The sequence below is a fragment of the Bacillus rossius genome, chromosome 10 (assembly GCF_032445375.1).
Source record: "Bacillus rossius redtenbacheri isolate Brsri chromosome 10, Brsri_v3, whole genome shotgun sequence".
In the NCBI taxonomy this organism is placed as follows: domain Eukaryota; kingdom Metazoa; phylum Arthropoda; class Insecta; order Phasmatodea; family Bacillidae; genus Bacillus; species Bacillus rossius.
In genome coordinates, this window is record NC_086337.1 from 37,711,466 (window position 1) to 37,737,696 (window position 26,231).

The 26,231-nt window shown below is 42.3% G+C and overlaps 1 protein-coding gene across 3 annotated transcripts in view; it reads left to right on the top strand.

The window, feature by feature from the left end:
- LOC134535974 (ionotropic receptor 40a) overlaps positions 1 to 25,367 on the top strand; it is a 36,192-nt gene extending 10,825 nt beyond the window's left edge. Inside the window, exons 3-15 of one of the 3 annotated variants that reach the window (XM_063375439.1) lie at positions 1,249 to 1,344; positions 3,937 to 4,073; positions 4,473 to 4,641; positions 5,327 to 5,433; positions 6,088 to 6,181; positions 8,996 to 9,154; positions 9,713 to 9,947; positions 18,356 to 18,484; positions 18,872 to 18,972; positions 19,776 to 19,935; positions 20,030 to 20,126; positions 22,882 to 23,147; positions 24,279 to 25,367. In XM_063375439.1, the coding sequence (XP_063231509.1) occupies positions 1,249 to 1,344; positions 3,937 to 4,073; positions 4,473 to 4,641; positions 5,327 to 5,433; positions 6,088 to 6,181; positions 8,996 to 9,154; positions 9,713 to 9,947; positions 18,356 to 18,484; positions 18,872 to 18,972; positions 19,776 to 19,935; positions 20,030 to 20,126; positions 22,882 to 23,147; positions 24,279 to 24,478 (1,950 nt within the window). In that variant the 3' untranslated portion in view covers positions 24,479 to 25,367. The remainder of the gene's footprint in view (positions 1 to 1,248; positions 1,345 to 3,936; positions 4,074 to 4,472; positions 4,642 to 5,326; positions 5,434 to 6,087; positions 6,182 to 8,995; positions 9,155 to 9,712; positions 9,948 to 18,355; positions 18,485 to 18,871; positions 18,973 to 19,775; positions 19,936 to 20,029; positions 20,127 to 22,881; positions 23,148 to 24,278) is intronic. The other 2 variants (XM_063375440.1, XM_063375441.1) reach the window with 2 other exon arrangements.
- The last annotated feature ends 864 nt before the right edge of the window (positions 25,368 to 26,231 follow it).

Here is a 26,231-nt window from a genome sequence, read left to right on the forward strand (position 1 = left end):
GGGCGTGACGTAGCCCAAGTGGGGACGAGTTACCAGCCCTTTCTATCCTAGCTACCCAGACCTGGCCCGCTCTAGGCGTCGGGCACGCCACACTCCTAGACTCACTCACCACGTGATTAAATAAGTACTCACTTTATATTTATTCTCCAGATTTAATTTCACTAACACGTCTCTCTACACGCCCGTTACACGTTACACATTACACGGTTAAAAAAGCCTGAGGCACGAATCGGTTTAGGTGAAGGCATGGTCCACACACGTGGCCATGCTGCAAAGTTTACTTATTACACGGTGATGAAAGAAACTCGACTGAGACAATTAATTAATTAAACAGTCCGCTGACCGAGAGCTGCCCCGAGGATGACGAGCGAAAGAGATTCAGAAATACTTAACGAGACAGAATTACTTGGTCAGTGCAGAACAAAGGTTGAAGTCCCCGGGGTGCTGGCGCGTCTGCTCTCGGTCAGTGATGAAGATCGACTGGGCTGAGCTCATCGCTCGCAGGTGGCAACATGGCGCCCTTCGCGCCAACACAATTACCGTTACTATATTCTACGATTCCGTGCCCCGGCGAAAGTTGAGTAAATTACAGATAAACATTAAAAATATATAAAAATTACTGACAATGGAAAGTTCGTTACTATTTACTTATTTAATGACAATTTATGTAAAAGCATTCCTACCCTCGTCCAAGTCCGTGCCTGTTCGGGTCCGCCCGGGCAACGTCTATAGTTATTTAAGGTAACCTATTTAAATTAAAGAAAACACAAGTAAATTGCACAACACTGGGGCAAAGACGAATGAAAACAAAAAGGGTTTACAAATAATATTAAAACGTAGCAAATTAGGGGTGCGGCGCACTGCAGCTAAGCGCCCTCTTGCCGGGCTAGACACACACGCACACACGCACGCACGAGCGGGAGGTTTGAACTGAAACGGTGGTTGGGCGGTGTCATATCGGGCTCAAAGGGGCCGCAGGCCCGGACGACGTCATGTTAATATTTTAACTCAGAATGTATCAGATTTTGAGTTAACATTATTTATCATCATATTGTGATAATGCTGGAATGAGATCTGTAATAAAATAGATTTTAGTACAGTCAGAGTGGGTTAGAGTTACTTTTGATACTACTGTAGTCTTGCATTGTATATTAAAAACTGTCACAATATTTTTAGTTGTACTTTTATTTTGGTACTATGTACAAAAAGTTGTTTATAAATGGTTTATTTATTAATCTGTGCTTATAGTTTTACAGGTTTGTGAAAGATGTCATTTTAAAACATGAAGAATCTGTTAACCTTATATTTTGTTCCTTGGAAACTGCAGAAGATTTAATTGAGGAGGTGAGAAATTTACTCATAATTATTAATGAAGATATATTTTTTTTTAAACTTTAGGTTATTTGTGGGGCTGTGCGAAAATGGATTTTTTCAGTTCGGTAAATTTTCAGGCAGGAAAGAATTTTTCCAGAGATATCTGGACAGGATTGGAATATATTTAGTTTAATGGTGCAAACTAGTTCTATAGAATCAAAGTATTTCCTTAAATGTCCTTTGATACTTAAAAAAAACATACATCTTAGGGTTTTTTCATAGTTAGCATATACACTATTGGGGAAAATAATATAATTTTTTAAAAATTAAAAGTTGTAAGTTTTGAATACAAATTTGAAAATTTAAGGCAGTTGGCTGCAGTTCATTTCATCTGTTCCTTAAAACTGATAAAATGTTTGGAGGGATGGTTTGGATAGAATTTACATTGAGAATCTTTTAACTGCACTTTAAAGTAATGTACGTCTAATAGGTAATAACATAAAACTATTTTATCTAATTGTTTACTTATTTACTAAAAAATTAGTTAAATTATTTTTTGTTTTATTTAAAGTGTAGGAAAACGGGCAAAACCTGACATTGTATGTACTTACTACTGTGTATGTGTGCTTGGGAAAAGGGGCGTTTGTTTTCTTGTGCTGTGAAGCGACCCTTTTGTCCACATGGGTAAAGATATTGGCCGAACTGTCGAGATAAACATTGCTGGCTGTAGTTACATCACTAGGGGAGTGGGGGCCGGCATGTATCTGGATGGTCGCTGTGTATTATCAACCTGTAAAACATGTCATAGCTAGGGACAAGATTGTATGGTGAATTGCTATAAAACCGCAAAGCATATCAGTAAACTGTATAACCCCAAAATGATAATTTTTACACTATAAAGCACCAAAAATAATCTAAAATAATTCAATTAATCAGCTTTTTTGCACAACATAATATAAAAAAATAATCTTTCACTTATTAAATTCATTGACTCTAATTTTCAGAATGAAGTTTGTACCAAAATGTAGTGTCTAAATTGAATGGTAAAATTATTAATTATTCTTTGTTTGAGGTTGCATTTCTTATTAGTTACTAATTTTTACATTTGTGATGTTGGTACAGTATTCAAACACAAAAAAATTATTTATTTTTCATTCTGAGTAGTTCTGCCCCAGACAAGCTTATTACAAATTATTTTATTGTAAAATGTATCTTGCATCAGTCAGAATGGAAAAAGGCACTATATAAATTTCCTTCGCCACCTTTTTTTAACCACCGGGTGGGTACAGTGTTGTGTGCTGTTTTACTGACAAGTATAAAGCCTAATCAGTTTGCTGACAGTTGTAATATTTTTTAACTGTGTTCCCGGTAAAATGTGGTTAGCCTATATTTGTATTTGTAGGAGGTTGTTAGTTACATCTCTAAATAACCATGATAAATTGGTCTTTTATTGCGTTAGTTTTCCCTCAATTTATGTTGCTAGATGTAGATAAAAATAAAACACTCCACATAAATAACCCTAAAAAAAACCTTAGCCATCCCGAAACTTTCAGTGAATTTCGGGATCCCGCACAGTCTTGGTATTTAAAGTTCTGGCAACCATCTTGTTTGCAAATATAGTTGTAATAGGTCTGCAAAATGAATTTGCACATGTTGTATAGTGTGATGGATATAAAGTGTCTCAACATGCTAAGCTATGGACTATTGTGAAAAATTGCTGACATAAAGTTGAAGCACTCAAATTCAAAGAAATTTATATATTTTTTAAATTTTCTTTTAATTTTTATTTAAGTTTTCACTGTGTGCAGTATTTATAATTTTCCTTATAATTATTTAAAATTTTATGGTATTTTTTTAAGCATTTATGTTTATCTTTCAAAGTATAAGTTAAGTTACAGAAAAAGCTTTGATTATGAGATGCGAAGTGAATAAAATTAAAGCACAACGTGGTGACGGCCACGTCACTGCATAGGCTAGAAACTTTTAATTTTTCAGAAATGAGTAGGAATTTAGAAACGCTGTTTTCAGGGTAAATAGAGTAACACATTTGGGATTAAAAAAGTATTTTCTAAATATTTTATCATGGAAAAGCAGCAGCGTAAGAATATTACCAAATTCTATGGTTGTGAGAACGATAGGAGAGTGGCATGGATTGGCAGTGTGTGTTGGCAGGGAGTGTAAGTCAGTTCAGGGGAATAGCAAGAGTAAAGTAGGGGTAATGCTTGCCAATCGCAGCAGTAAGCAATAATAATAACAATGACCTATTTTAAATGTTGCCTACTTAACCCAACCAAATATTTTCACGATATCTCAGTATTTGTAAAATTTAATATGGTATTGAGTACTTTCAAAAGTTCAAAATATTGTTTGAGGTAACAAGCAGTACGTTCTGTGGAAGTAACAGCGTCAAATGAAAACCATCCAATACAATATATGTACTAATTTGTGGAGCATCATAATAATTATTTAGATATATAGGCTTTTGCCATCTTCAGCATTTTTAATTTTTACCCCTGCAGTGTGTTGCTTTTGGGTTTATTTTTTTTAAGTTGTGTGTAGCCTGAGTTACTAGAGCCATGGCAGAAATACATTGTGAAGTTAACCGCGTCTTCTCCTCGGCAGATCAGAGAGAACAATCTCATCACGCGGAACGTGTTGTACATGTTCTACTTGCGCTCCTGGCCACCTTCGCGCAGGTTCACGGACGGTCTGCTGGAAGCCATGAGGGTAGTCGTCATCACGCGACCGCGCGACGGAGTGTGAGTTCACTTTGTACTAGCAAAACAACAAATGAAATTTGAGTGATCAATAGGCCTGAATCCCAACTGTTGCTGGAAAATGTATTTTTTTTTAATTGCACAGTTCCAAGGGGTATAAGGAGCACAGATCGTCAGATATTGCTTTAAGCATTTAAACACACTATAAACACTCAGAAACACTTCCCATGCCTACAATAACTTTTTAATTTAGTACGTACTTTTTCTCTTATAGCAAAGTTCTCCTTTTCAAAATGAACATGTGGTATTTGTTTGAAAACAATATTTATAGAATTGGTTGAATCACACCAGCTTTGTTGGAACATGTTGAACTCTGTCCTGGCCCCACGGATGAGCCTCTTTAGCAGGGGCTGCCCGGTGACGCGTGGATGATGGCGACAGTTACAGGGTGTACTACAACCAGGCCGCCTCCGGCAGCAGGAGCCAGTTCACGCTCGTCAACTGGTGGTCGGCAGCCACCCGCAAGCTGCACAGGCGTCCCGTCCTGCCCCCAGCGGTCTCCGTCTACAACAACTTCCACGGCAGGGAGTTCCTCGTGCCTGTCCTGAACGTGAGTCAACACTCCACAACCTCTCCGAGAGACTCTTCATAAACATCTGATTCGAAAACTACTTTTCCCTGCGTTTTTAAATGAATTTTTTGTGGTCCTGTGCCAGTAGCAGACCAAGCTTCTAAAGTGTGGGGAGGGCTGTACTATAACGGAAGGTTTTAGGTGATGATGTGGACAACTTCCCAGTTAAACCAAGAGTCCAAAATTTTGGAGAATAGTAATAATTTTAATATGTAATAATAATATCTTTTATTTTAACACATTTCTGATGTCTTGAAAAGTCATTATTAAAACTATGGTTTTTACCCGATTTCAAAGTTTAAAATTGTACCCACATAGAGTAGCACTAAAAAAATGTTAAATAATAATTTTTGACAAAAAAAATGAACTGACTTTAAAGGGCAGGTTCAGACTGGAGTAGATTTTTTTTTTATAAACCTCCAGTTTTTAATAGTTTTAAGAGCGAGCTTGGTTATGAGGGAGGTGTTTGCTACCAGCACCCTCCCCCCCCCCCATCCCCCGGAAGACCACCACTGTTCTAGTGTAAATTTGCCTCGTGTTTGGTTTCAGCGCCTGGCTGAAAAGACTCCCTTTGCATAGCTGGATATAAATTCTGGTTAGGTTTGTGCTCAGAACCAGATAGACAGTTACTCAACTGGTACAACTTCCTGTTTCATTTGTGCAGAAGCCGCCCTGGTACTTTGTCGCATACGAGAACGACACCATGGTGTCTGTGGAAGGAGGCCGAGATGACCAGCTCCTAGAACTGTTAGCGGACAAACTGAACTTCAGGTCGGTTGATAGTGACTTAAGTACAGTTACTAATAGTGACCTGTGAATGTTAAAATATTCATTTGGTGGCAGTCTTAGAATTCAAGCTAATTGACTTACATTTTACTTTTATAGTTTGTTTGATATGCCATGAATGTCCTTAGGCCAGCGATGAATAAAAAGTAGTATTATGAGTTTGACTAAGATGTGCACAAAAAATTCCAAAGCGTGAACGTCTTCTGAATAGAGGCACAGTCAACAACTTTGATGTGTCCTAGGATGTTGACAGTGAAAAATTTTTGTTTGACTTATGACTTGGAGATTCTATCAAAAATTATGGTAGTTTTTTTTTAAATTTGATATTGATACTGTTCGACAAAATGTTTTTTTTTTTGCATTGAATATTACAAAAATATGTATGAGTTAACTTTTGTGTGTTTGTTTTAGTATTTTACTTACTGTGGCAGCCATGACAGTAAGCTTATCGAGAAGTGTGGCCGTTGGGATCTTGCTTAATATATTAGGTGAATGCATGTTGTAGAAGTGATTTAAACCATCATGATAGTAATCTGCCTTATAATTCAACAGATTACTTTGTTAACGTAGGTACCACTACTAAAATTTTCAATATTTACCTTCTTGCTATAGCTTTAAATGTCATTTTTTTTTGTGCAGATACGAGTACTTTGACCCACCTGACCGCAGCCAGGGCTCTGCAATAACAAAGAATGGGACGTTTCCTGGAGTCCTAGGGCTCATCTGGATGAGGGCAAGTATACTTTCTAGTTGCAGCTGAAGTAGTTATGTAGCTGATCTAAACAGAAAACACAGTCCACAGCTTCTCCCGAGGAAACACGGTTAAGGTTAAACGAGTTGTAACTAGAGACAAGATCTTATGGTTCATCACAATGAAACCAAAATAATATAGCAATGTGTATCAGTAAAATAATAACACCGAAATGGGTGTTGATTCATGAAATAAAAACAGAGGTAAAACAAAATCTCACTCCAATCAACAGAATTTTATTATTTAACATCCTAAATTTAATGAATGCCATTGTGTTTAGTTTGTAGCTTGTAACAAAATTGTGAAAATTAATATGTTTCGTGACTGATAACTAGGGATGCAGAAATTTCTTGAGTAGCAAGTCTTATAATTCTTGAGTAAAAATTTAATTTCTTTAGTTAAAAAGACATGCATTCTAAACCAAGGCCAGTGTGAATTTACCGGTAACGGTCATCAACTCTGACCTTGCAGTGTCCTTGAAGCAAGGGCTAGTAGACAAAGAAGTTGTTGTTTTGAATGCTGAATTGGTCAGGCCTCTAATATAATTCTTGCTTGAAGGTGGCTTCTGCTATACACCAGTGATGGGTTTTAATTTTGATCCCCTTTACAAATGTTTCATAGCTTATCTTAACAGGTTTTAATAAATTATAATCATTTTCTTAAGAATAAAAACACTGTGAATAAGTGGTATATTTCATGATTCAAATGCTAGTAATGTGTTCATATCATAACGTACGTAAAAGCTTGTTGATTTTATTTTTCTCTGAGTAATCTATAGCCTTAAAATTCGAAACATTCAAATATTATTTTTAAAAAAGTGGCCTATATAATACTCAAAAATGATACTGTTTTACAAGAATATAGCATCTTGTCTCTAGCTACAAATTGAAAGTATAAAATTGAAATATCTATATTCCGTAGTGCCTAATTTTTGTATGTATTTATTTAAAACAACTTTCATTTTTACATTTTAAAAGGCAAAGTAATCTTACATTTGTTTCCTTTTAGTGTATTCCGTAGTAATTTAAAATAATTTGACGTCCCTCGGCTTGAGGCCCCTGGTTCCCTGCTTGCGAGACTGTCCAGTTATGCCCGTACTGCTCTGTGGGGTGTGGATCCAGGCCAACGTGGCCGGGACCGGGAACTGCGGGACCTGGAGGGAGGAGTTAGGTGGAGAGGAATATTGGTAAACTGTTCCAATAACGATTCGGCGTTGACGATTTCACGAGCCTCTTTTATTAACGATTTATAGCCTGCCGCAGCCTGGCGGAACCGCCGCGGAACAAGCTCCCGTCCCGCGACGACCCAGACTCCCGTAACACCGTACAGCCCGTTAAGACGTCCTGCTGGCAAAGATTGAGAGTGTTTATACGTAATACTGATCCCGTTTAAGGTTACACCGTGAAGAAGCGCAGTGCGCGCGCACCCCGTTACGTAACGTTTCGTACGACGATAGAAGTTCTGAGTCCCGTAATTGCACGACCGCGGTCTAGAACACTCTGCTAGTAACGTCACTCGACGACTCGTCAATTCAGTAACGCGGCGAATGACTCGCGGAGGCAGCTTGACTGCCGTATCAACTCGTGAACTGAAAACGAAAGGTTGGCCACGTGCTCCGGGTACGCGCCTCGCGAGCAGCGCGGAGCGGCGTACTCGACTGTCCTCGTTCGAGCCCTGAACACGACTGACTCTCCCCGCCCGCGGGCCGGCGCCCGCGGGCTGCGGGGAGGGAAGGGGAAATCGGCCGGCGTGGGAGAGGTCCCGCCCCGCGGCGCGCCAGGCTGAAATTACATACTAGCATACTTGAGGAAACACAGAATATTTACACAGCTAAACGAAACATTAATCAACAAGTTTACAGAATTAATAAATTATAATACAATATTTACATACTCGTTGAGGCCCGTGACCATTTGGAAAATATACAAAAACACAGAATTATCTCTTGCACAAAAAGGCTCATTAGCCCGCTAGGGCGCACGCGGGTGCGTCCCTGGCTGTCGCACTTCACTGGGGGGAAACACACTACCTCAGGCCCACGTCGGTGGCCAGGTACGGCCTCTGCACCTGAGGGGGTATGACGACTGTCGTCAAATTGTTAAATGCATTATTTATTACATACATTTAAAATGTTTTCATTAAAACTCTGTGTTCTTTACCTGGTGATGACTTTTTTATTTATTTCTTTTTAAAAGCCTGATTTTACATGCAAACTTAATTTCATGTGACTAATATTCCAGTCCAGCTAATGTAAACTCTTGAATTCTTGCTAAGTGTTTTCTTTCTGCCAGGAAGTGGCTGAAATACGAAACTTTCTGTCCTGGTTTGGTGCCAATTGTAACAGGTGTGAGAGAGGTTACGTTCTAGTTCAATTATCAGCTCTAGCTGACAGAAAATAAATGCCAGAAGTCAAATACAAAGTGTTCAAATTAGCTGGAAGCACTAGTATATGATTTTGTTACTTGCATCATCTGTTGTGCAGAACTGAGGTATCAACGGAGCTTCAGTGAAATACATAATCATTCGCTTCTCACCAAAGCATTCTGGGTTCGATTCCAGAAGATTTAACCCAGATTCTTCACAAGCGGGATGTGTGTTGGACCTGACCGTAAGCCAGTGGGTTTTATGGGAGCGCTCTCGTTTTTATCATCTATTCATTTCATCCATAGTTGTCTCAAATGACCTAGATGCTGAAGAGACATTATGCCTTAATTCATTCATTCTTTCATTTATTCCTTATTTTATTTCTTCATTATTTCAAGTATCGATAACAAGAGCCAAGGCTTGGATGTTCAGGAGGTGGAGTTCTTCCTGGGGGACGTCACGGTGACCTACGAGAGAAGCCAGGCCGTGGAGTTCTCGTTCTTCACGCTGGCAGACAGCGGAGCCTTCGTGACGAGGGCCCCGGGCCGCCTGAACGAGGCCCTGGCTCTGGTGCGCCCCTTCCAGTGGCAGGTGAGAGACCGGCCGGAAATCATTTTAGCCAAATTCTATGATTACTTTTTATAGTAGGCCGTGGCTTTCCTTCCCTGATACCCCCATTCTACATTGCTGTTGACAATATTTGAAGTACACCCAGTGGTGTAGCCAGGATTTGTGTATGGGGGGTGTTAAGAAGCATCCCCCCCCCGCCCCCCTGTATTAAAGCGGGGGGGCCGGGGATCCTCCCCCGGGAAAATTTGGATTTTAAGGTGTAAAATAGTGCTATTTTAGCAGTTTTCGGTACTTAAATTTAAATATTGTAATGGTAAAATTTTTATTAATTTTAATATGAAATTTGTTTGAGTGATGAATAAGAAATTAATTGAAGATTTGGTGCTAAAGGGGGGGTTTGAACTCCTAACCCCCCCCCCCCCCCTCCCCCAGGCTACGCCCCTGAGTACACCAGTCCTTCACTTAGCACAACTAAAAATGTTTGTGTTCTTTGAATCGTGTATTCTAAAGCATTAGTCTCCATAATTAGCAAGGCTAATTTACTTATTGTGTACCATGCCTTGCATGCTGGTGGTCAAGCAAGCCAGAAGCACAGTTTCAGAACGGGGGGAACTGAGCACGCCAGATGGAACGGCCGGACCGTCGGTGCAGGTGTGGCCGCCGGTGATAGCGACCGTGGTGCTGTCCGGGCCGATCCTGTTCGCGGTGGTGGAGGCCCCGACCCTGTGGTGGCCGGGCAGGCGGGATCCGCGGCGCCGGAGGAAGCTCCTCTGGGACAGCATGTGGTTCGTCACCACCATCTGCTTCCGGCAGAGTGAGTCGCTGCCTCTGCGTTGTCGTTTCAGTACTTTCCTCTCATTACTCAGTACTACTTTAACCTATTATTACGTAATATTTATATTAAAAAATACAAATAAAATAAAACTCAAAATAATAGCCATAATTTACTACCATAAAATATAACTAAAAAAATATGTGCCCAAATGAAAAGAAGAAAAAAAAAATTATATTGGGCTTTGGCCACTGGCTGAGGAGTTTTAGTCCAGATTTACGATGGGGAGTTAGACGTGGCTTCTTTTACTGCCATGACTAGCCAATCCCCGCTACAAAGCACACAATGCATGCAATTAAAAAAAAAAAAAGCCTTCAGCTGTTCATTGCCCTTGAATATGGTGAAGTGGTCGGTGCGCGTCACTTGAACTTCGCGCCGCGCGGCGGACTTCGGCGCTCCTTCCCTTCCTACCTTCCCCCCCCTCTCTGCGTCCAGTGCTGTGTTTTGTCTTCCCCTCGTGAGGTGTCCGCGCATGCGCGTGGCGCCCTCTTGCTTAATTAAAACTAGGTGTAATGCCATGAAGGCTCTTCTTGTTCGTTAGCAGTCAGTCGGTGCTGGTCGTGAATTAAGCATGTAGTCAGAAACTTGCTTTAGAGAGAGAGTGTGTGACAGCGGGGAGAATGCACGTAAGTGTTGTAAGGTGGTGACCCTTACAGTAATGTAAACGGTACTTGGTAATAGCCGTACTATAAATTCCATTTCGGCCGTCACCGTCTAAATTCTATTTGGCACTTATTGTTTTCCTTGATCGTTTTTGTATTAATACCATGCATAGTTTGTTTGACGTTTCTCCCCGTCTGGTCTACAGTCTTCGTTAGGACTTGTTTTTTACGTAATGTATTTAATGTATTAATTTGTGAATTTTCCTTTTATATCATGCCTTATCATGCTTTACAGTAAGCTTATACCGCCTAGTGTAGGTTAGGCCGCGGTCGCCTGCATGTTCATTTGACGTTTTTGTATTCTCTAATGAGGCATGTTAGTGTTCATTATCCTTGTGTGTAAGCGTTAATACTTAATTGTAAAATTTCTTTCAAGTATTTATCAAGTTAATATTATGTATTCAATCAAGCATTTAATCCTAAAGAAAACATGGATATGTGTTCACGTATTTTGCCGTAGCATTTGTACCGCTAATTTTTCTTGCTATCAGTATTATTAAAAACCCAGTATTACTCTTGTATGTGAAAGAATGTTTTACGTGAGGCTTTTGCCCAGGATTAAACGACATGTATGTAAATTCATTCTTGCTAATTCAACCTTTGCATCCATCCTTGGCTATAATTGTTAGATTACCTCTTTGAAAACCTTTTATTCAGCATAATTTATTCAGTATTTTTAGGATTGTGTTACACGCAGTTGAAGGTTCACGTGAATGTACTTCACCTGTTTACACTTTCCCATGAAGCTCATGGAAGCCTTCAACTGCGCTACTCTGCTATGTTATGTTGACTATTAAAGCGTTTGTTTTTCTCTTTTGTCTTGCATGCACCATGGGGTCACCGGTCACGGGATGGGTGTATCGTCTACGCTGTGACGAGCTGGTTCAAATCCTCTCCGAGGAGGGCGTTTCCTTCGAGGAGGGCGCTACTGTTGCTGTTTTGAGGAGCCTACTCGTCCAGCATGTTCGTAACTCCTGGGAATCAGCTGATGAGGTACCGTCTCGGCAGTTCCCACCCCCTTCTGGCCCCGCCTTGAACTCAAAATTTAACACAAAAATATTTTTTTCTAACCTTAAGCTTCTTCCTCGGCTTGATAGCTGCGAGCCACGAGCTGTTTTGGATTTTTTAAGTGCGGCATCACGTCTTGAAGGGCTGAAATTAGTTAGTGAGGCAGAATTGTTAAAGGCCCTGCTGAGTCTCTGTGGAGCCGCATTTTTGCAATTACTTACTGACGCAATTACTCAGAATCTTTCTTTTGCTCAGTTCAAAAGCTCAGTTTTGCAATTTGCCTGTCCTCCACGTGTGCTTGAGAGCTGTAAACGAGACTTAGTATTTAGGTTTCAATTGCCTAACGAGCCCACTCTTCAGTTCATTAATTCCGTGGCCAATTATGCGGCCGTTCTTAATTTAAACCTCACAGAAACTGAGTTAGTACAAACTATATTAGGGAATGTCTCTCCGCTTGTGCTTCAACATAGCGCCATGCTTAGTCCTCCCACAACTTTGAATGCCTTACGCAAGTGGAGCTCTGAAGTGGAGAATCGCTTGCTCGCTGTTAGAAAATATAAGGAGGAATTCCCCATTTCATCTACATCGCGGTTTTATAAGCCTACAAACTTAGAATTTCAGCCTGCTGTGAATGTTTATTCTCAGTCTGCTGGTGCTACGCGCGCGCCGCAGCTCGTTGATTGTGCGGCTAGTGTAACCGAGCCCCTTGTCGGCTCCGGCCGCGCTACCGACAGGCGCCCCCCTCCCACTAATGCGCCCGACCTTAAGGCCAGCCGGTCTAGGTGTGCCAACTGTGGAAAGTTCGGTCACGCGGTGTCTGAGTGCACGCAGCCCGCTGTGAGCCGCGATTTACGCAAATGCTTTAGGTGCAACCGCGCAGGGCACTATAGGGATCAGTGTCCGGGAAACGGGCCCCGATCAGGGCGTATGAGCGGTCGCCGCGATCGTCGTCAGAGAAAAGCCGCCTTTCATAAATTTTACAATTTTGTTCATGTTAATTTGTTTAGTGATATTGTCCCGGCTTTAGTGGATTCCGGAGCCACTCGTTCTTTGTTGAGTGCTGATTTTTTTGATTCCTTATGTAATAAATTACCTGCATTGCAGAGCCGTGTGACTACGTGCCCTGACGTCATTATTTGTGTAGCTAACGGAGAAGTAGTACGCGCTAACAGGACAGTTGAGCTTCACATTAAAATTGCCGGATTTTCCTGGAACTGGCATTTTTACATTATTCCTGGTTTGTGTCATTCACTTATCCTTGGTCTGGATTTTCTGGGGAAAACTCGTTGTTTGATTCACGTGGCTAATCAGCATCTTGTTTTTGGCTTTCACCCTTCATTAAAAATTAAATTAATTCCGCAGAATGCCGCCCCTGAAGTCATGTCTTGTCCTGACATGAGTGACGTGACCTTCAGAGACTCTCTGATTTCGGACGTTTTCAGTCGTTATCCTGACGTAATAAATAGTCGTATAGGTAGGTGTGATGTATTGCCCTATAAGTTTTATTTAAAGGATCGCACGCCTGTTAAGGCCAAAGGCCACAGAGTATCACCCCCTAAACTACAAAAAATGAAGATTATTGTTGATCGCCTCATGGAAGCTGGGGTCATTGCCCCATCTATTTCTGATTTTAGCTCGCCTACTTTTCTAGTTCCTAAAAAGGAGGCTGGAGAATTTCGCTTGGTTCACAACTTCAAATCTCTAAATGATAAGGTCATTCAGGACTCTTACGAATTACCGACGGTAGAGAGCGCTCTACAACACCTAGGAGAGGCAGCCATTTTTTCCGTCATCGATTTGAATGCCAGTTTCCATCAAATCCTCTTGCATCCTGATTGCCGTAAATACACCGCATTTTCTACCCCTTGGGGACAATTTCAGTTCAATAGGGTGCCCATGGGAGTTTCTTTTGGTAGTCAGGCCATGAGCCGCGTGCTGGACCATATTCTTTCTGATTTGAAGTATAAATTTGTCTTTAACTATATTGATGATATTATTGTTTATAGCGCTAGCTTAGAAGAGCACAAACAACATCTAACTCAAGTGTTTGACCGTCTTCGAGCGGCTGGGTTAACTGTTAATCCTGACAAACTTCGTTTGGCCCAGGACCATGTTAAGTTCCTTGGTTACATTATTTCTAAGGGAAAGCTCATTATGGACCCTGACAAGGTTTTACCCATAGTTAATTTTCCGCCCCCTAAAAACGTCAAGGGAATTCAGAGATTCCTAGGCATGACAGGTTACTATGCACGCTTTATACCGGACTATGCTGCGGTCTGTGGTCCGTTGAATAAGCTGCGCAAGAAAAACACAGCCTTTGAATGGGGTGACGCGCAACAGAAAGCCTTGGATAATCTTAAGGCCCTTGTCTCTTCTCCTCCCGTTTTGATCCTTCCGGATTTTCAGCGTAGGTTCGCACTTCAGGTCGATGCGTCTAGTATTGCTCTAGGAGCCGTCTTAGGTCACCTCGAAAATGATAGATTACGCCCCATAGCTTATGCTAGCCGATCGTTGACAGACGGAGAAAGGCGTCTCGGCGTGTATGAGAAGGAGGCGCTTGCATGCTTGTTCGGCGTTGAGAAGTTCGCCTCGTACCTGGACTGTCAGGAATTTGACCTGTACACTGACAATCGGGCACTTAGCTGGTTATTTAACCACCCTAACCAGCTAGGAAAATTAGGGCGCTGGGTGTTACGGCTGTCCCGCTTTAACTTTAAGCTACACCATCTTAAGGGTAGTGACAATGTGGTCGCGGACACGTTGTCACGGATGTTTACCCCTGAGGAGTTTGACACCAGTGCCTTGCCAGTATCCTGTTCTGAGCCGATTAGTGCCGCGGTGTGCAAGGTCTTCCCAGAATCTTTTCTTAGTATCCGTGATTGTCAGAAGGATGACCCGCTGTGCGTTCGCATACGCAGGGATTTGCATCATGGCACTGTTACGCCCTACGTAGAGGAACAAGGTGTAATTTATTACACAGGGAAATCAGGCAAGCAGAGGAAGGCAGTGGTCCCTGCCTCCCTTCGTCCGATGGTTCTTAAATACTTTCATGACTCATTGTTGGGTGCTCACTTGGGTATCGAAAAAACGTTCCGCCGCATCAGCGCGCATCTGGCATGGCCCGAACTACGTGCAGACGTGCGTCACCACATGAGGTCCTGTGTTGACTGCCAGGTTTCTAAACCCCCGCAATGTGCCAAGGTTGGCCTGTATTGTGCGGATCCCCCGGTTGCTCCATGGCACGTTCTGCATATGGATATTTTTGGCCCCCTTACACGCTCCAAAAAGGGAAATATTTGCATTCTAGTGGTTCTGGACATCTTTTCCAAATTTGTGTTACTACTCCCCTTAAAAAATATGAAGGCGACTAGTATTGTTAAAGCCTTAAGAGAGCAAGTGTGGAAATTTTTTGGTGCTCCTGCTATGATAACCTGTGATAATGCCCGTTACTTCCGGTCTGTATTATTTAAGGATATGTGTTTTGAATGGGCTATTAAACCCATTTACAGTAGTCCCTATTGCCCCCAGGGTAATCAGTCTGAACGTGTAAACAAGGTGCTTAAAGCCACTCTAACTGCTTATTACAGGGATGACCAGTCATTGTGGGACAGTGACCTTGAATTCATCAACGTGGCGTTTAATTCTGCTGTCCATATGGCGACAGGGTTTCCCCCTTCCATCCCCTTCATGGGCCGTGAGTTGACCCATCCTTTGCTTAACTCCTGGGGACTGCCGCCTCTGGAACTCGCCTCTGACAGTGATTCCCTGGAGGCCATGCTTGACGATGTGAGTTGTAATCTTAAGAGGGCCCGCGAGGCTGTAGCCGCCTCTTATAATGCTACGCGGAGACCACATGGTTTTGCTGTTAATGACTTGGTTCTCTTAAAGAATTTTAAATTGCCAAAACTGGCTGATAATGTTAATTCAAAATTGATTTCTGCTTTTGTTGGGCCATTTGTGATTGATAGATTTTTGGGAGACAACACGGTCCTATTGCGTAACCCTTCTGGTTCTAGAAAATATAAAAAGGCCCATGTGGGTCAATTAAAGAAATTTCATCAATAACCTTTTTTTTTTTTTTTATTTGGACATAGTTTTTTTTTTGTTGTTGTTTGGGTGTTCGTGTTTCCTTCTCTTTCTTTTTTTTCCTTTCCTCCCACCGTTGCTCCTGCCACGCCCAGAAGAGGACTTCGCGCCGCAGCGCACCCGATGCTCCTCGCCCTGCCCGAGATAGCGTGACCGCAGCCGCCCGCCGGGTTCGTCGTGTCTGCAAGGTCACTTGCTTGCTGGGACGTTGGTCGCCGTCACGTCACCGATGAGGAGCGGTGGCATGGAGTCGCCGCCGTCTCCTGCCCGTGAGGGGCCGTGACGCGTGCGGAGACTGACTCTTCTGCAGCAGCCGCTTCGGACGGCCCTGCCTGCCAGGCGCCGAGCGTGGGCAGGCGGTGGGGACGCCCGCCGTTCTTGCCCTGGGTTCGCGCTGGGTGAAGGCATGCTGTTCCTGCTACTCTGGGATGAAGAAGATGCTGTCCGATTTTGGATTTATCAGGGACGTCCCGTACTCTAAACTTTCTCTTCAGCGCTGAAGTTTTTATTTCAGTGGAAACGCTGAAGAGTCTTTATTTCAGTGGAAACGCTGAAGACTCTTTATTTCTGTGGATACACTGAGAATCCTTGCTAGGTGTCCTACACGGAAAATTATGCCAGTCATGAACTCACTTCAAGAAATTGTTATTTAGAAACATTGGTTGTATTTGTATACACATAGACATGTGTTGAACTTACTTCAAGAAATTGTTATTTAGAAACATTGGTTGTATTTGTATACACATAGACATGTGTTGAACTCACTTCAAGAAATTGTTATTTAGAAACATTGGTTGTATTTGTATACACATAGACATGTGTTGAACTCACTTCAAGAAATTGCTAGTTAGAAACATTGTTTGTATTCATATACACAGAGAAATGTGTTGAACTTACTTCAAGAAATCATCAGTTAGATATCAAGAAATTGTTATTTAGAAACATTGTTTGTTTGTACACACATAGAATTGTGTTGACTTGACATTTGAGTTACTTCAAGAGTGTTGTGACCGGACCTGCAGTTCCTCGTGTCCTTGTGACTTGGTTGGCGAGGCTCGCGGTTGCGTTCGTCAAGGGTGGGGGAGTTGAAGTGGTCGGTGCGCGTCACTTGAACTTCGCGCCGCGCGGCGGACTTCGGCGCTCCTTCCCTTCCTACCTTCCCCCCCCTCTCTGCGTCCAGTGCTGTGTTTTGTCTTCCCCTCGTGAGGTGTCCGCGCATGCGCGTGGCGCCCTCTTGCTTAATTAAAACTAGGTGTAATGCCATGAAGGCTCTTCTTGTTCGTTAGCAGTCAGTCGGTGCTGGTCGTGAATTAAGCATGTAGTCAGAAACTTGCTTTAGAGAGAGAGTGTGTGACAGCGGGGAGAATGCACGTAAGTGTTGTAAGGTGGTGACCCTTACAGTAATGTAAACGGTACTTGGTAATAGCCGTACTATAAATTCCATTTCGGCCGTCACCGTCTAAATTCTATTTGGCACTTATTGTTTTCCTTGATCGTTTTTGTATTAATACCATGCATAGTTTGTTTGACGTTTCTCCCCGTCTGGTCTACAGTCTTCGTTAGGACTTGTTTTTTACGTAATGTATTTAATGTATTAATTTGTGAATTTTCCTTTTATATCATGCCTTATCATGCTTTACAGTAAGCTTATACCGCCTAGTGTAGGTTAGGCCGCGGTCGCCTGCATGTTCATTTGACGTTTTTGTATTCTCTAATGAGGCATGTTAGTGTTCATTATCCTTGTGTGTAAGCGTTAATACTTAATTGTAAAATTTCTTTCAAGTATTTATCAAGTTAATATTATGTATTCAATCAAGCATTTAATCCTAAAGAAAACATGGATATGTGTTCACGTATTTTGCCGTAGCATTTGTACCGCTAATTTTTCTTGCTATCAGTATTATTAAAAACCCAGTATTACTCTTGTATGTGAAAGAATGTTTTACGTGAGGCTTTTGCCCAGGATTAAACGACATGTATGTAAATTCATTCTTGCTAATTCAACCTTTGCATCCATCCTTGGCTATAATTGTTAGATTACCTCTTTGAAAACCTTTTATTCAGCATAATTTATTCAGTATTTTTAGGATTGTGTTACACGCAGTTGAAGGTTCACGTGAATGTACTTCACCTGTTTACACTTTCCCATGAAGCTCATGGAAGCCTTCAATGGGGACAAAGTAGCAAGCCCAAATGTTACATCTTTATTTCTTTGGATGTGGCCAAGAAGTAGGTAAAAACTCCTACCTAAAATAAATAAATATATGCCTATAATTTCAATGTACACCATATAATGCCTTTCACTGTTAACAAACATAAAGTTAAGATGAAGAAATGCAGTGACTAATGTCTTTTTTTTTTTGTTTCTCTGCCTCTTTTTTTAAATACCAGCTTGCTAACTTGCTTCTATGGACCATTGTGCCTTTATCTACAGTTGTAATCGTCCACTTAATCATTTACTACAGACCTAGACTTTAGTTCCATTTTGTTTGAACCCAAATAATCAAACTTTGTAGCAGAGGATAACAAATGATTATAAAATTATGTTTTTTATTGCACAAACTCAGTTAAATTCCAGAAAGTGTTTGTGAAAAAACCTCTTCTGTAGAATAATGAACGATTTTTCTTCCTCAGCAGGTAGGGAGGTGTCCACCAGTCATAAGGCACGTCTCATCACCATCCTACTGACGTTTGCCACAACGTACATTATTGGAGACATGTACTCTGCTAACTTGACGTCTCTGCTGGCCCGTCCCGGGAGAGGTGAGCTATCACTGCTCTGCTATTGGAGTTACACTTAGTCAGACACATTGATACAACCCAGATAAAATTGTTTTTATCTTTCCACCACTTGTAAGAGTTCACACTGACTTAGTCTAGTATTCAAAGACTCAAAAATAAGGGTTAAGGTGTTGAATATGCTACACCTGTAACCTACTTGATTCCTAGTGCACAATAAGACACGACTTGTGAGACTAGAAGTTACTTTCCCTAATATGCTGCCACCCTAAATACTTAAATCATTATATATTATGGGTAGTAGTTTATTCAACCGTTGACTCCTATAGTGTCCACACTAATGTGAATGTACTTCGCAGTATGTAGGTCACATCAGATCGTAGCTGAGACAGTACAATTTGACTGTTGCAGAAGCTCCAATAAACACTCTGGCAAAGCTGGAACGGGCCATGAAGGAAGATGGATATCAGTTGTTGGTTGAAAGTCACAGCTCTTCCTATGGGATACTGGAGGTTAGTACGTGCGGTTGTTAAAACTCTAGGAAATGCACTGCCATGTTATGCACATACAAACCTATGTTTGTGACACTGTTTCCAGATTAAATGTTTAAAATAAATTAAAAATTTACTTTAGGAAATAGCAGAACCAAACTTTTGAATAAGGTTAAGTTTTTCTGCAGCATTAACAAGACACAGTCAGTTTCAGCTTTCTTGGCGCACCGTATGTGTGACTTGCTTACATTCATTAGCAATCTTGGAAGATAATGATTGGGGAGACACGTGAGTTATGATGGCCATTTACAGACTTTCTAAACAGGATTATCCAGCTTTGACATATTTTCCGCTGTATAAGATGAGAATTTTATGCACGCTTGTAGAACTTAAATTGATTATTGTCAGGTATGATGGGTCATCTAACGTAGCCAATGCATGGCTTCTACGTACTTGACTTTACGGTTGCTGCTTTTGGGCAGAAGAGTTTTTTCTTTTACTCTTTTACCCATACGTACATCCTCCATGTGTTGGTGTTCAGGGATCTGTCATGTTTATTTTATATGATTAATTTCTGCTTTTATGCTGAAGTTGTTAGAAGCAAGATAATTACTACATTAAAAATTTATTTCCATAAAACTGCTGGTCTAGTTCCAGTGGCTTGATGTCTTATATGAAGGCGCAGATTTATTTCCCCAGTTTTTACTACTAAAAGGCAGACCTTGTCTTATATGCCAGAACCTACAAATTTTTTTGTGTACGTTTTGTTAGTTTTCTTTTAATTCACATCAGAGATTGTTAATAAGTAATGTGTGATGATTTAGAATGGCACGGGAATATACAAGAAACTATGGCGAATGATGTCTCATCAGCCATATGCCCTCATTTCATCTGTGCAAAATGGCATGCCGCTGGTACGAGCTAACAAGAAGTACGTTCTGCTCGGGGGACGAGAGACATTGTATTTTGACGCCCACCGCTTTGGTAAGAAAATGCACGATAAGTTCACTCGTGAACCTTAGTGAAAATCCTGGGGTATGTTTATCAATCATGCTGTCTGCTTAATGTTAAATGCCAGGAGCACAACACTTTCACCTGAGTGAGAAACTTTACACACGCTACTCTGCTATCGCCCTGCAGATTGGATGCCCCTTCCTAGAGAATGTCAACAAGATGTGAGTATACCTAAATTATAACTGAAGGGGTTTTCAAGAAGCATGGCTTCAAAACTGAATGGCTAGGCGCATTTGAATTTCAGCACTTCAGTGTAAAGTCTGCAATAGTCATATATTGGGTAATTTAAAAAATTGTGAACATGATTTCAAAATACAAATAAGTATAATGAGTTTAGATTACCTATCCCTAAGGACCCCAGAAAATGGTAAATAAAACTGGCTCATTTCGGTGCAAAAAATGACAAAAGCGGTGCAAAAAACCGGTGTAAAAATTAGCAAGCGGTGCAAAAAATCGGTGTAAAAATAAGCAATCAGTAGAGACCCCAAAAAATTGTGAAAAAATTATGCCATTGGCGGTGTAAAAAAAACTTCATAGCCTTACTGCTTCCTTATTTGCCTGGCCAATTTTTGGGACATAAGTTTCTCTAAGAGTGTTGGCTGATGATGGCAAATCCCCTGCACCTAAAATGTATACATAACTTACAACATACTTATAAATAGGTAGCATTTATAAGGTTATCGCTGAAAATATTAATGGGCTAATTTATTCAAAACAATTCTTAGCCAAACCTAACCTAACCTTTTATAGATTAGGTACTGCTGTATTACAGAGTCAAACCATCAATCAATGAGTCAAAAATATATTGTGGTGTGCTCACCATTTCACAATGCAATCCATCCTATTTATGTGTTTGTTAATCTGAGGTACTTGCATATTTATTTGAAGTAAAGATAATCGATAATATTGTAGGCCTACATATGCTTATGAACTTTTATTAGAGGGGGAAAACATTTCTAAATAAATAAGGCTAACCTTCAACATGGGTGTTACACCATTCCCTCATAGCTGGATGATCAGCTTTTTCCAAAGGAATGTTAACTTACAGCATCATATTAACAAAATCAGAAAAAAAATTCTTGTTTTCTGCACTTTAAAGCTTGTTTGCTTTATTCACGCTTTCGCCTATCGAGATTTGTTTAGACATGGTAGAATGCTTGACAAAATAATTGTCTTTTTTGTTTTGTTTTGTTTGTGTCATTTGCCACATGCTTTTTGCACGTGTCTTTGCGTGTACAATCAACCCGCACATTGCAGAACTTGCACATCATAATTTTGTCCCGCTGATCAAAAATATAAAATCATCCGATTTTATCTCTCTTTCGCGATCAAACATTGTCGAAGTTTTCGGCATCTTAGCCACAAATTTAATTGTATCACAAAACTTACAAAATGTGGATGGTAGTTGTAAACACTATAGATATGTGCACGCAAAAATGACTGCCATCTTAGCTCGATGCGATTAAATTAGGTTAGAAAAATCTACACCAGTGCGCCTTGCGGCAGAAACGACCATTATTCAAAACACGAAAACTGTGGAGTCAATTTGTTATGTTGGTAGTGCGCACATATCGATTGTTGACAATTTTTACATTTTGTTTTCATTTGCGATGGCAATATTTACTGTTTGTAAACAGAGTAATAAAAATACGTGAATTTTAGTAACGTGTCAAAACGAAGATAATATCACGGCACTAGTCTTTCAGTCTATGTTTATTTCACGCCTATGTTTATGATGGCGTAAATAAATAGAACTTACGACATAAGGACATTATTTTGTGTGAAAATTCGTGAATTTCGCGACTATGTCAAAATCAAAGTAAAGTCGCAAAATTCGTTTAAAGTATCAAATTTTCGCGTTATTTCGTGAATTTCGCGCTTCACCATTTTTCGGGGTCTCTACCTATCCCTTAACCTTTAATAGGACTATCTTGACACAGAATATTCAGAAACTAATAATAGGGTATAAAAATTCAATATGTAACAGTTAAGTGTGAAAGTGAAAGAAAATGTGAAATTGTTTTAAATTTAAATACATACAACAAACTATCATTATGTCAATACTTGTTGGTAAAATGAATACCTAAACTAATGTCAACTGGTATTTAAAAGAAACGTAATATTTTTGGCAAGACCTGTAAGACTAGAAGCTATTTCCATAATATGCTGCCACCCTAAATGCTGAAATCAGAATACATTATGGGCAGTACTTTATTCAAATATTGACTCCAAAAATATCCCCATTAACGTGAATGCACTTCACAGTATCTGTCAGTCACATTCAGATCACAGCTGATTTTATAAAAATTGCGTTTTAGGGTTCAATAAACAAAACCAATAATAATTTATAAGTCAGCAGCAGTGAGTGGTGGATCTAGTTGGCCTGGGCTTTGAATGAAATAATTGAGGTTTTATTAATTACATTTTGTATTTTTGATAAATTGTTTAAGGAGATCAACAAATACAAAAGAAAAATATTTGGTGACATGTAGAGGAACCCATAAAGGTCTCTTAATAATTCGGCTGGATCAGCCACTGGTTAGTTAAACTATGAGGTGAGCGCTGTTACTAGTTAGTAGCATGCATGCAGATGAGTAAAGATGACGTGAGGTCGGGGAGGGGGGGGGGGAAGGGTATTTTGCCCCCCCCCCCCCCCTCTGAAACCTTGAAGTGGGGGCAAATGGGGTAAAGAAAGTGCTGTGTAATCAATTTTTAGATAATAAAACTGCATAAATAGCACCATTTTTCACCTTGAAAAACAATTTTTTCCCGGGGGGAGGACCCCCGGACCCCCCCGCATGAATAGGGGGGTCGATATTCTTTATAAAAAGGTATATTGCCCCCCCCCCCCCCCCCTGGAAATTTAGTTGTTGCGCCCCCTGCGTGAGGTGACTGGGACGTGTCTGTCCACGGCAGCCTGATGCAACTGTTTGAGGCGGGCATCGTGACCAAGATCACGGAGAGCGAGTACAGGAAGCTGGGGGAGAAGCTTCGCGCCACACAAGGGGTGCCTGGCGAGGCCGGCAAACAGGGGCTCTCTGGCGAGGCCGGCAAGCAGGACGGCGACCCCACCAAGGGCTCCGCGGCCTCCAGCACAGCCGAGGAGCAGCTGCTGAGACCAATCACCATGACCATGCTGCAGGGTGCCTTCCTGGTGCTGCTCATGGGGTACACGCTGTCCGGTGAGTTACCTCCTTCACACATTCGAAGTCACAACATATTAATGTGCTTTGCCTTAAAGTCACTGTTTACCCTGTAGTATGAATTAGTGAAGCACTAGTGTGTAACTTGGGCTCTAGTTTAAGAGTTAGCACTGTGTCGACATTCCCCAGATTCAACCTGACGCGTGCCTCACCCCTCTTCTTTTCACTGCCACTGGTCGGATTCCAATAATAATCCACCACACATAGGCCTGCCAGATGCAGTTACCCATCGTCAAGTCGCTTTCACCAATCGGTGTGAGGCACAATTGTCGATAACCCCATTACTTTGACCAAACGCGACTTGCCTGCTGCATGAGGCAGAGAGACAGAAACATGCTCCGTCAGTCGGGATCATGCTTGCTCCACCTGTTGTGACTCATCTGATTCATTTGGTGCTTGCCACTTCCTATCCATCTTTTCTCTTTGTATGAAGTTTTTTAAAGGACGGTTACTCCACTACATGTCCTTTCTTCAGTCAACAGATATCTTACTGCAGCACCAATGCAACCCAGGTTACTGCCCTCCTCAATTTGTAAATGACTTCAATAAAAATCTTTTTATAAGCAGAGATGATTTAGTTTTATCAACATGTGTATGCTATACTGACAGTTATATCCAGTAAGCAAACACATGTAACTGTTTGTGTGACTACATGTTCCAAAATTTTTGCTTGAAATATTTTCATAAAATTTGTACTTCTGATTTCACAAATACTGCAATGCTGAATATCATGCGACTCCAAACTTTTTTTATTATGAATTTATAAAAAATAAAGTCAAGTTTGAGGAGGCAGTAAATTACCTGTGGTCTAAAAGTGGCTCCAGTAATGCAGTTAACAAGGCAAGTTGTGTGTGTGGTTTTTCAACTAAACTGTTCCCATCACTGTAAATTTGCAAATTCCAGCATAAGAAGCAAGTTTTTGATTATAATGCATTCTTACTGTTAGATATTGCAGTTTTGGTAAAAACAGTTACATTATGTCCAGGTTAATATGGTAATAAGGGTAAACATGTATACTATAATTTTTTTTTGAAAACATATCCAGGAAAAATAATTCAGAATTTATTATATTGTGCAAATGAAAATGCAAGTGGATGCGGAATGTTGCAGGATTGTCATTCTGGTGCGAGACGTGGACGAATCGGCTCCAGCCATATCACTGGGGGTGCGAGCCAAGGACTCGTCTACACTTGAACCCCAAGGCCTGCGAACGTTGCTGGGCGCTGTGCTCAGCCACATGGGAGGAGTTTGTTCCCCCATCACCGATGGGCAGCTCCGCCTCCTGGTTGGGTCAGCCGTACCTTGAGTAGCATGGCCATTCCTCGTTTTTTCATCACCACAACCAGCTGGATCAGATTTGTAGCTCTCCGTCCTCATTAAATACTAGCAACAGGTTTAAAGTTCATCTGTTGTTGGGCCTAACGATGAGTTGTCACATCACTATCCTGCACATGTGCCTGTGCAACTTATGCCCACACACGTGTGCCAGTGCACACATGCATGCTAATGCACATGTGCACTACTTGAATCATGTGTATACATGTGAGTGTGCAATTGTATAAATGCACATGTGCACTGGCATGCATGTGGCATGTGTGCCTGTACATGCATGTGAGTAATCACATGTGCACACACAATTATTTGATTAAGCTTTTGCACATATACATTATTCCACACAAACAAATACACTTCAATGAGCAAACACACACACACACACACACACACACACACACACACACACACGTGTGCATGTGCACGTTAACAACTGCCCACTGCCATTAGTGTAAATGTACAGTTTGGACATACTGGATGATTGGAAAAGTTACAATTGCCTGTGTACTCTCGCAAAGGTGCCGGTGCACACATGCTAGTGTACTCTCGCACAGGTGCCTGTGTACTCTCGCACCGGCGCCTGTGCACACTCGCACCGGCGCCTGTGCACACTCGCACCGGCGCCTGTGCACTCTCGCACCGGCGCCTGTGCACTCTCGCACCGGCGCCTGTGCACTCTCGCACCGGCGCCTGTGCACTCTCGCACCGGCGCCTGTGCACTCTCGCACAGGCGCATGTGCACGCTCGCACAGGTGCCTGCGCTCTCTCGCACAGGCGCATGCGCACTCTCGCACAGGTGCCTGCGCACTCTCGCACAGGTGCCTGCGCTCTCTCGCACAGGTGCCTGCGCTCTCTCGCACAGGTGCCTGCGCTCTCTCGCACAGGTGCCTGCGCTCTCTCGCACAGGTGCCTGCGCTCTCTCGCACAGGTGCCTGCGCACTCTCGCACAGGTGCCTGCGCTCTCTCGCACAGGTGCCTGCGCTCTCTCGCACAGGTGCCTGCGCTCTCTCGCACAGGTGCCTGCGCTCTCTCGCACAGGTGCCTGCGCTCTCTCGCACAGGTGCCTGCGCTCTCTCGCACAGGTGCCTGCGCTCTCTCGCACAGGTGCCTGCGCTCTCTCGCACAGGTGCCTGCGCTCTCTCGCACAGGTGCCTGCGCTCTCTCGCACAGGTGCCTGCGCTCTCTCGCACAGGTGCCTGCGCACTCTCGCACAGGTGCCTGGCACTCTCGCACAGGTGCCTGCGCACTCTCGCACAGGTGCCTGCGCACTCTCGCACAGGTGCCTGCGCACTCTCGCACAGGTGCCTGCGCACTCTCGCACAGGTGCCTGCGCTCTCTCGCACAGGTGCCTGCGCACTCTCGCACAGGTGCCTGCGCACTCTCGCACAGGCGCATGCGCACGCTCGCACAGGCGCACGCTCGCACAGGCGCATGTGCACGCTCGCACAGGCGCATGTGCACGCTCGCACAGGCGCCTGTGCACGCTCGCACAGGCGCCTGTGCACGCTCGCACAGGCGCCTGTGCACGCTCGCACAGGCGCCTGTGCACGCTCGCACAGGCGCCTGTGCACTCTCGCACAGGCGCCTGTGCACACTCGCAGTGCACACTCGCACAGGTGCCTGTGCACTCTAGCACAGGTGCCTGTGCACACTCGCACAGGTGCCTGTGCACACTCGCACAGGTGCCTGTGCACACTCGCACAGGTGCCTGTGCACACTCGCACAGGTGCC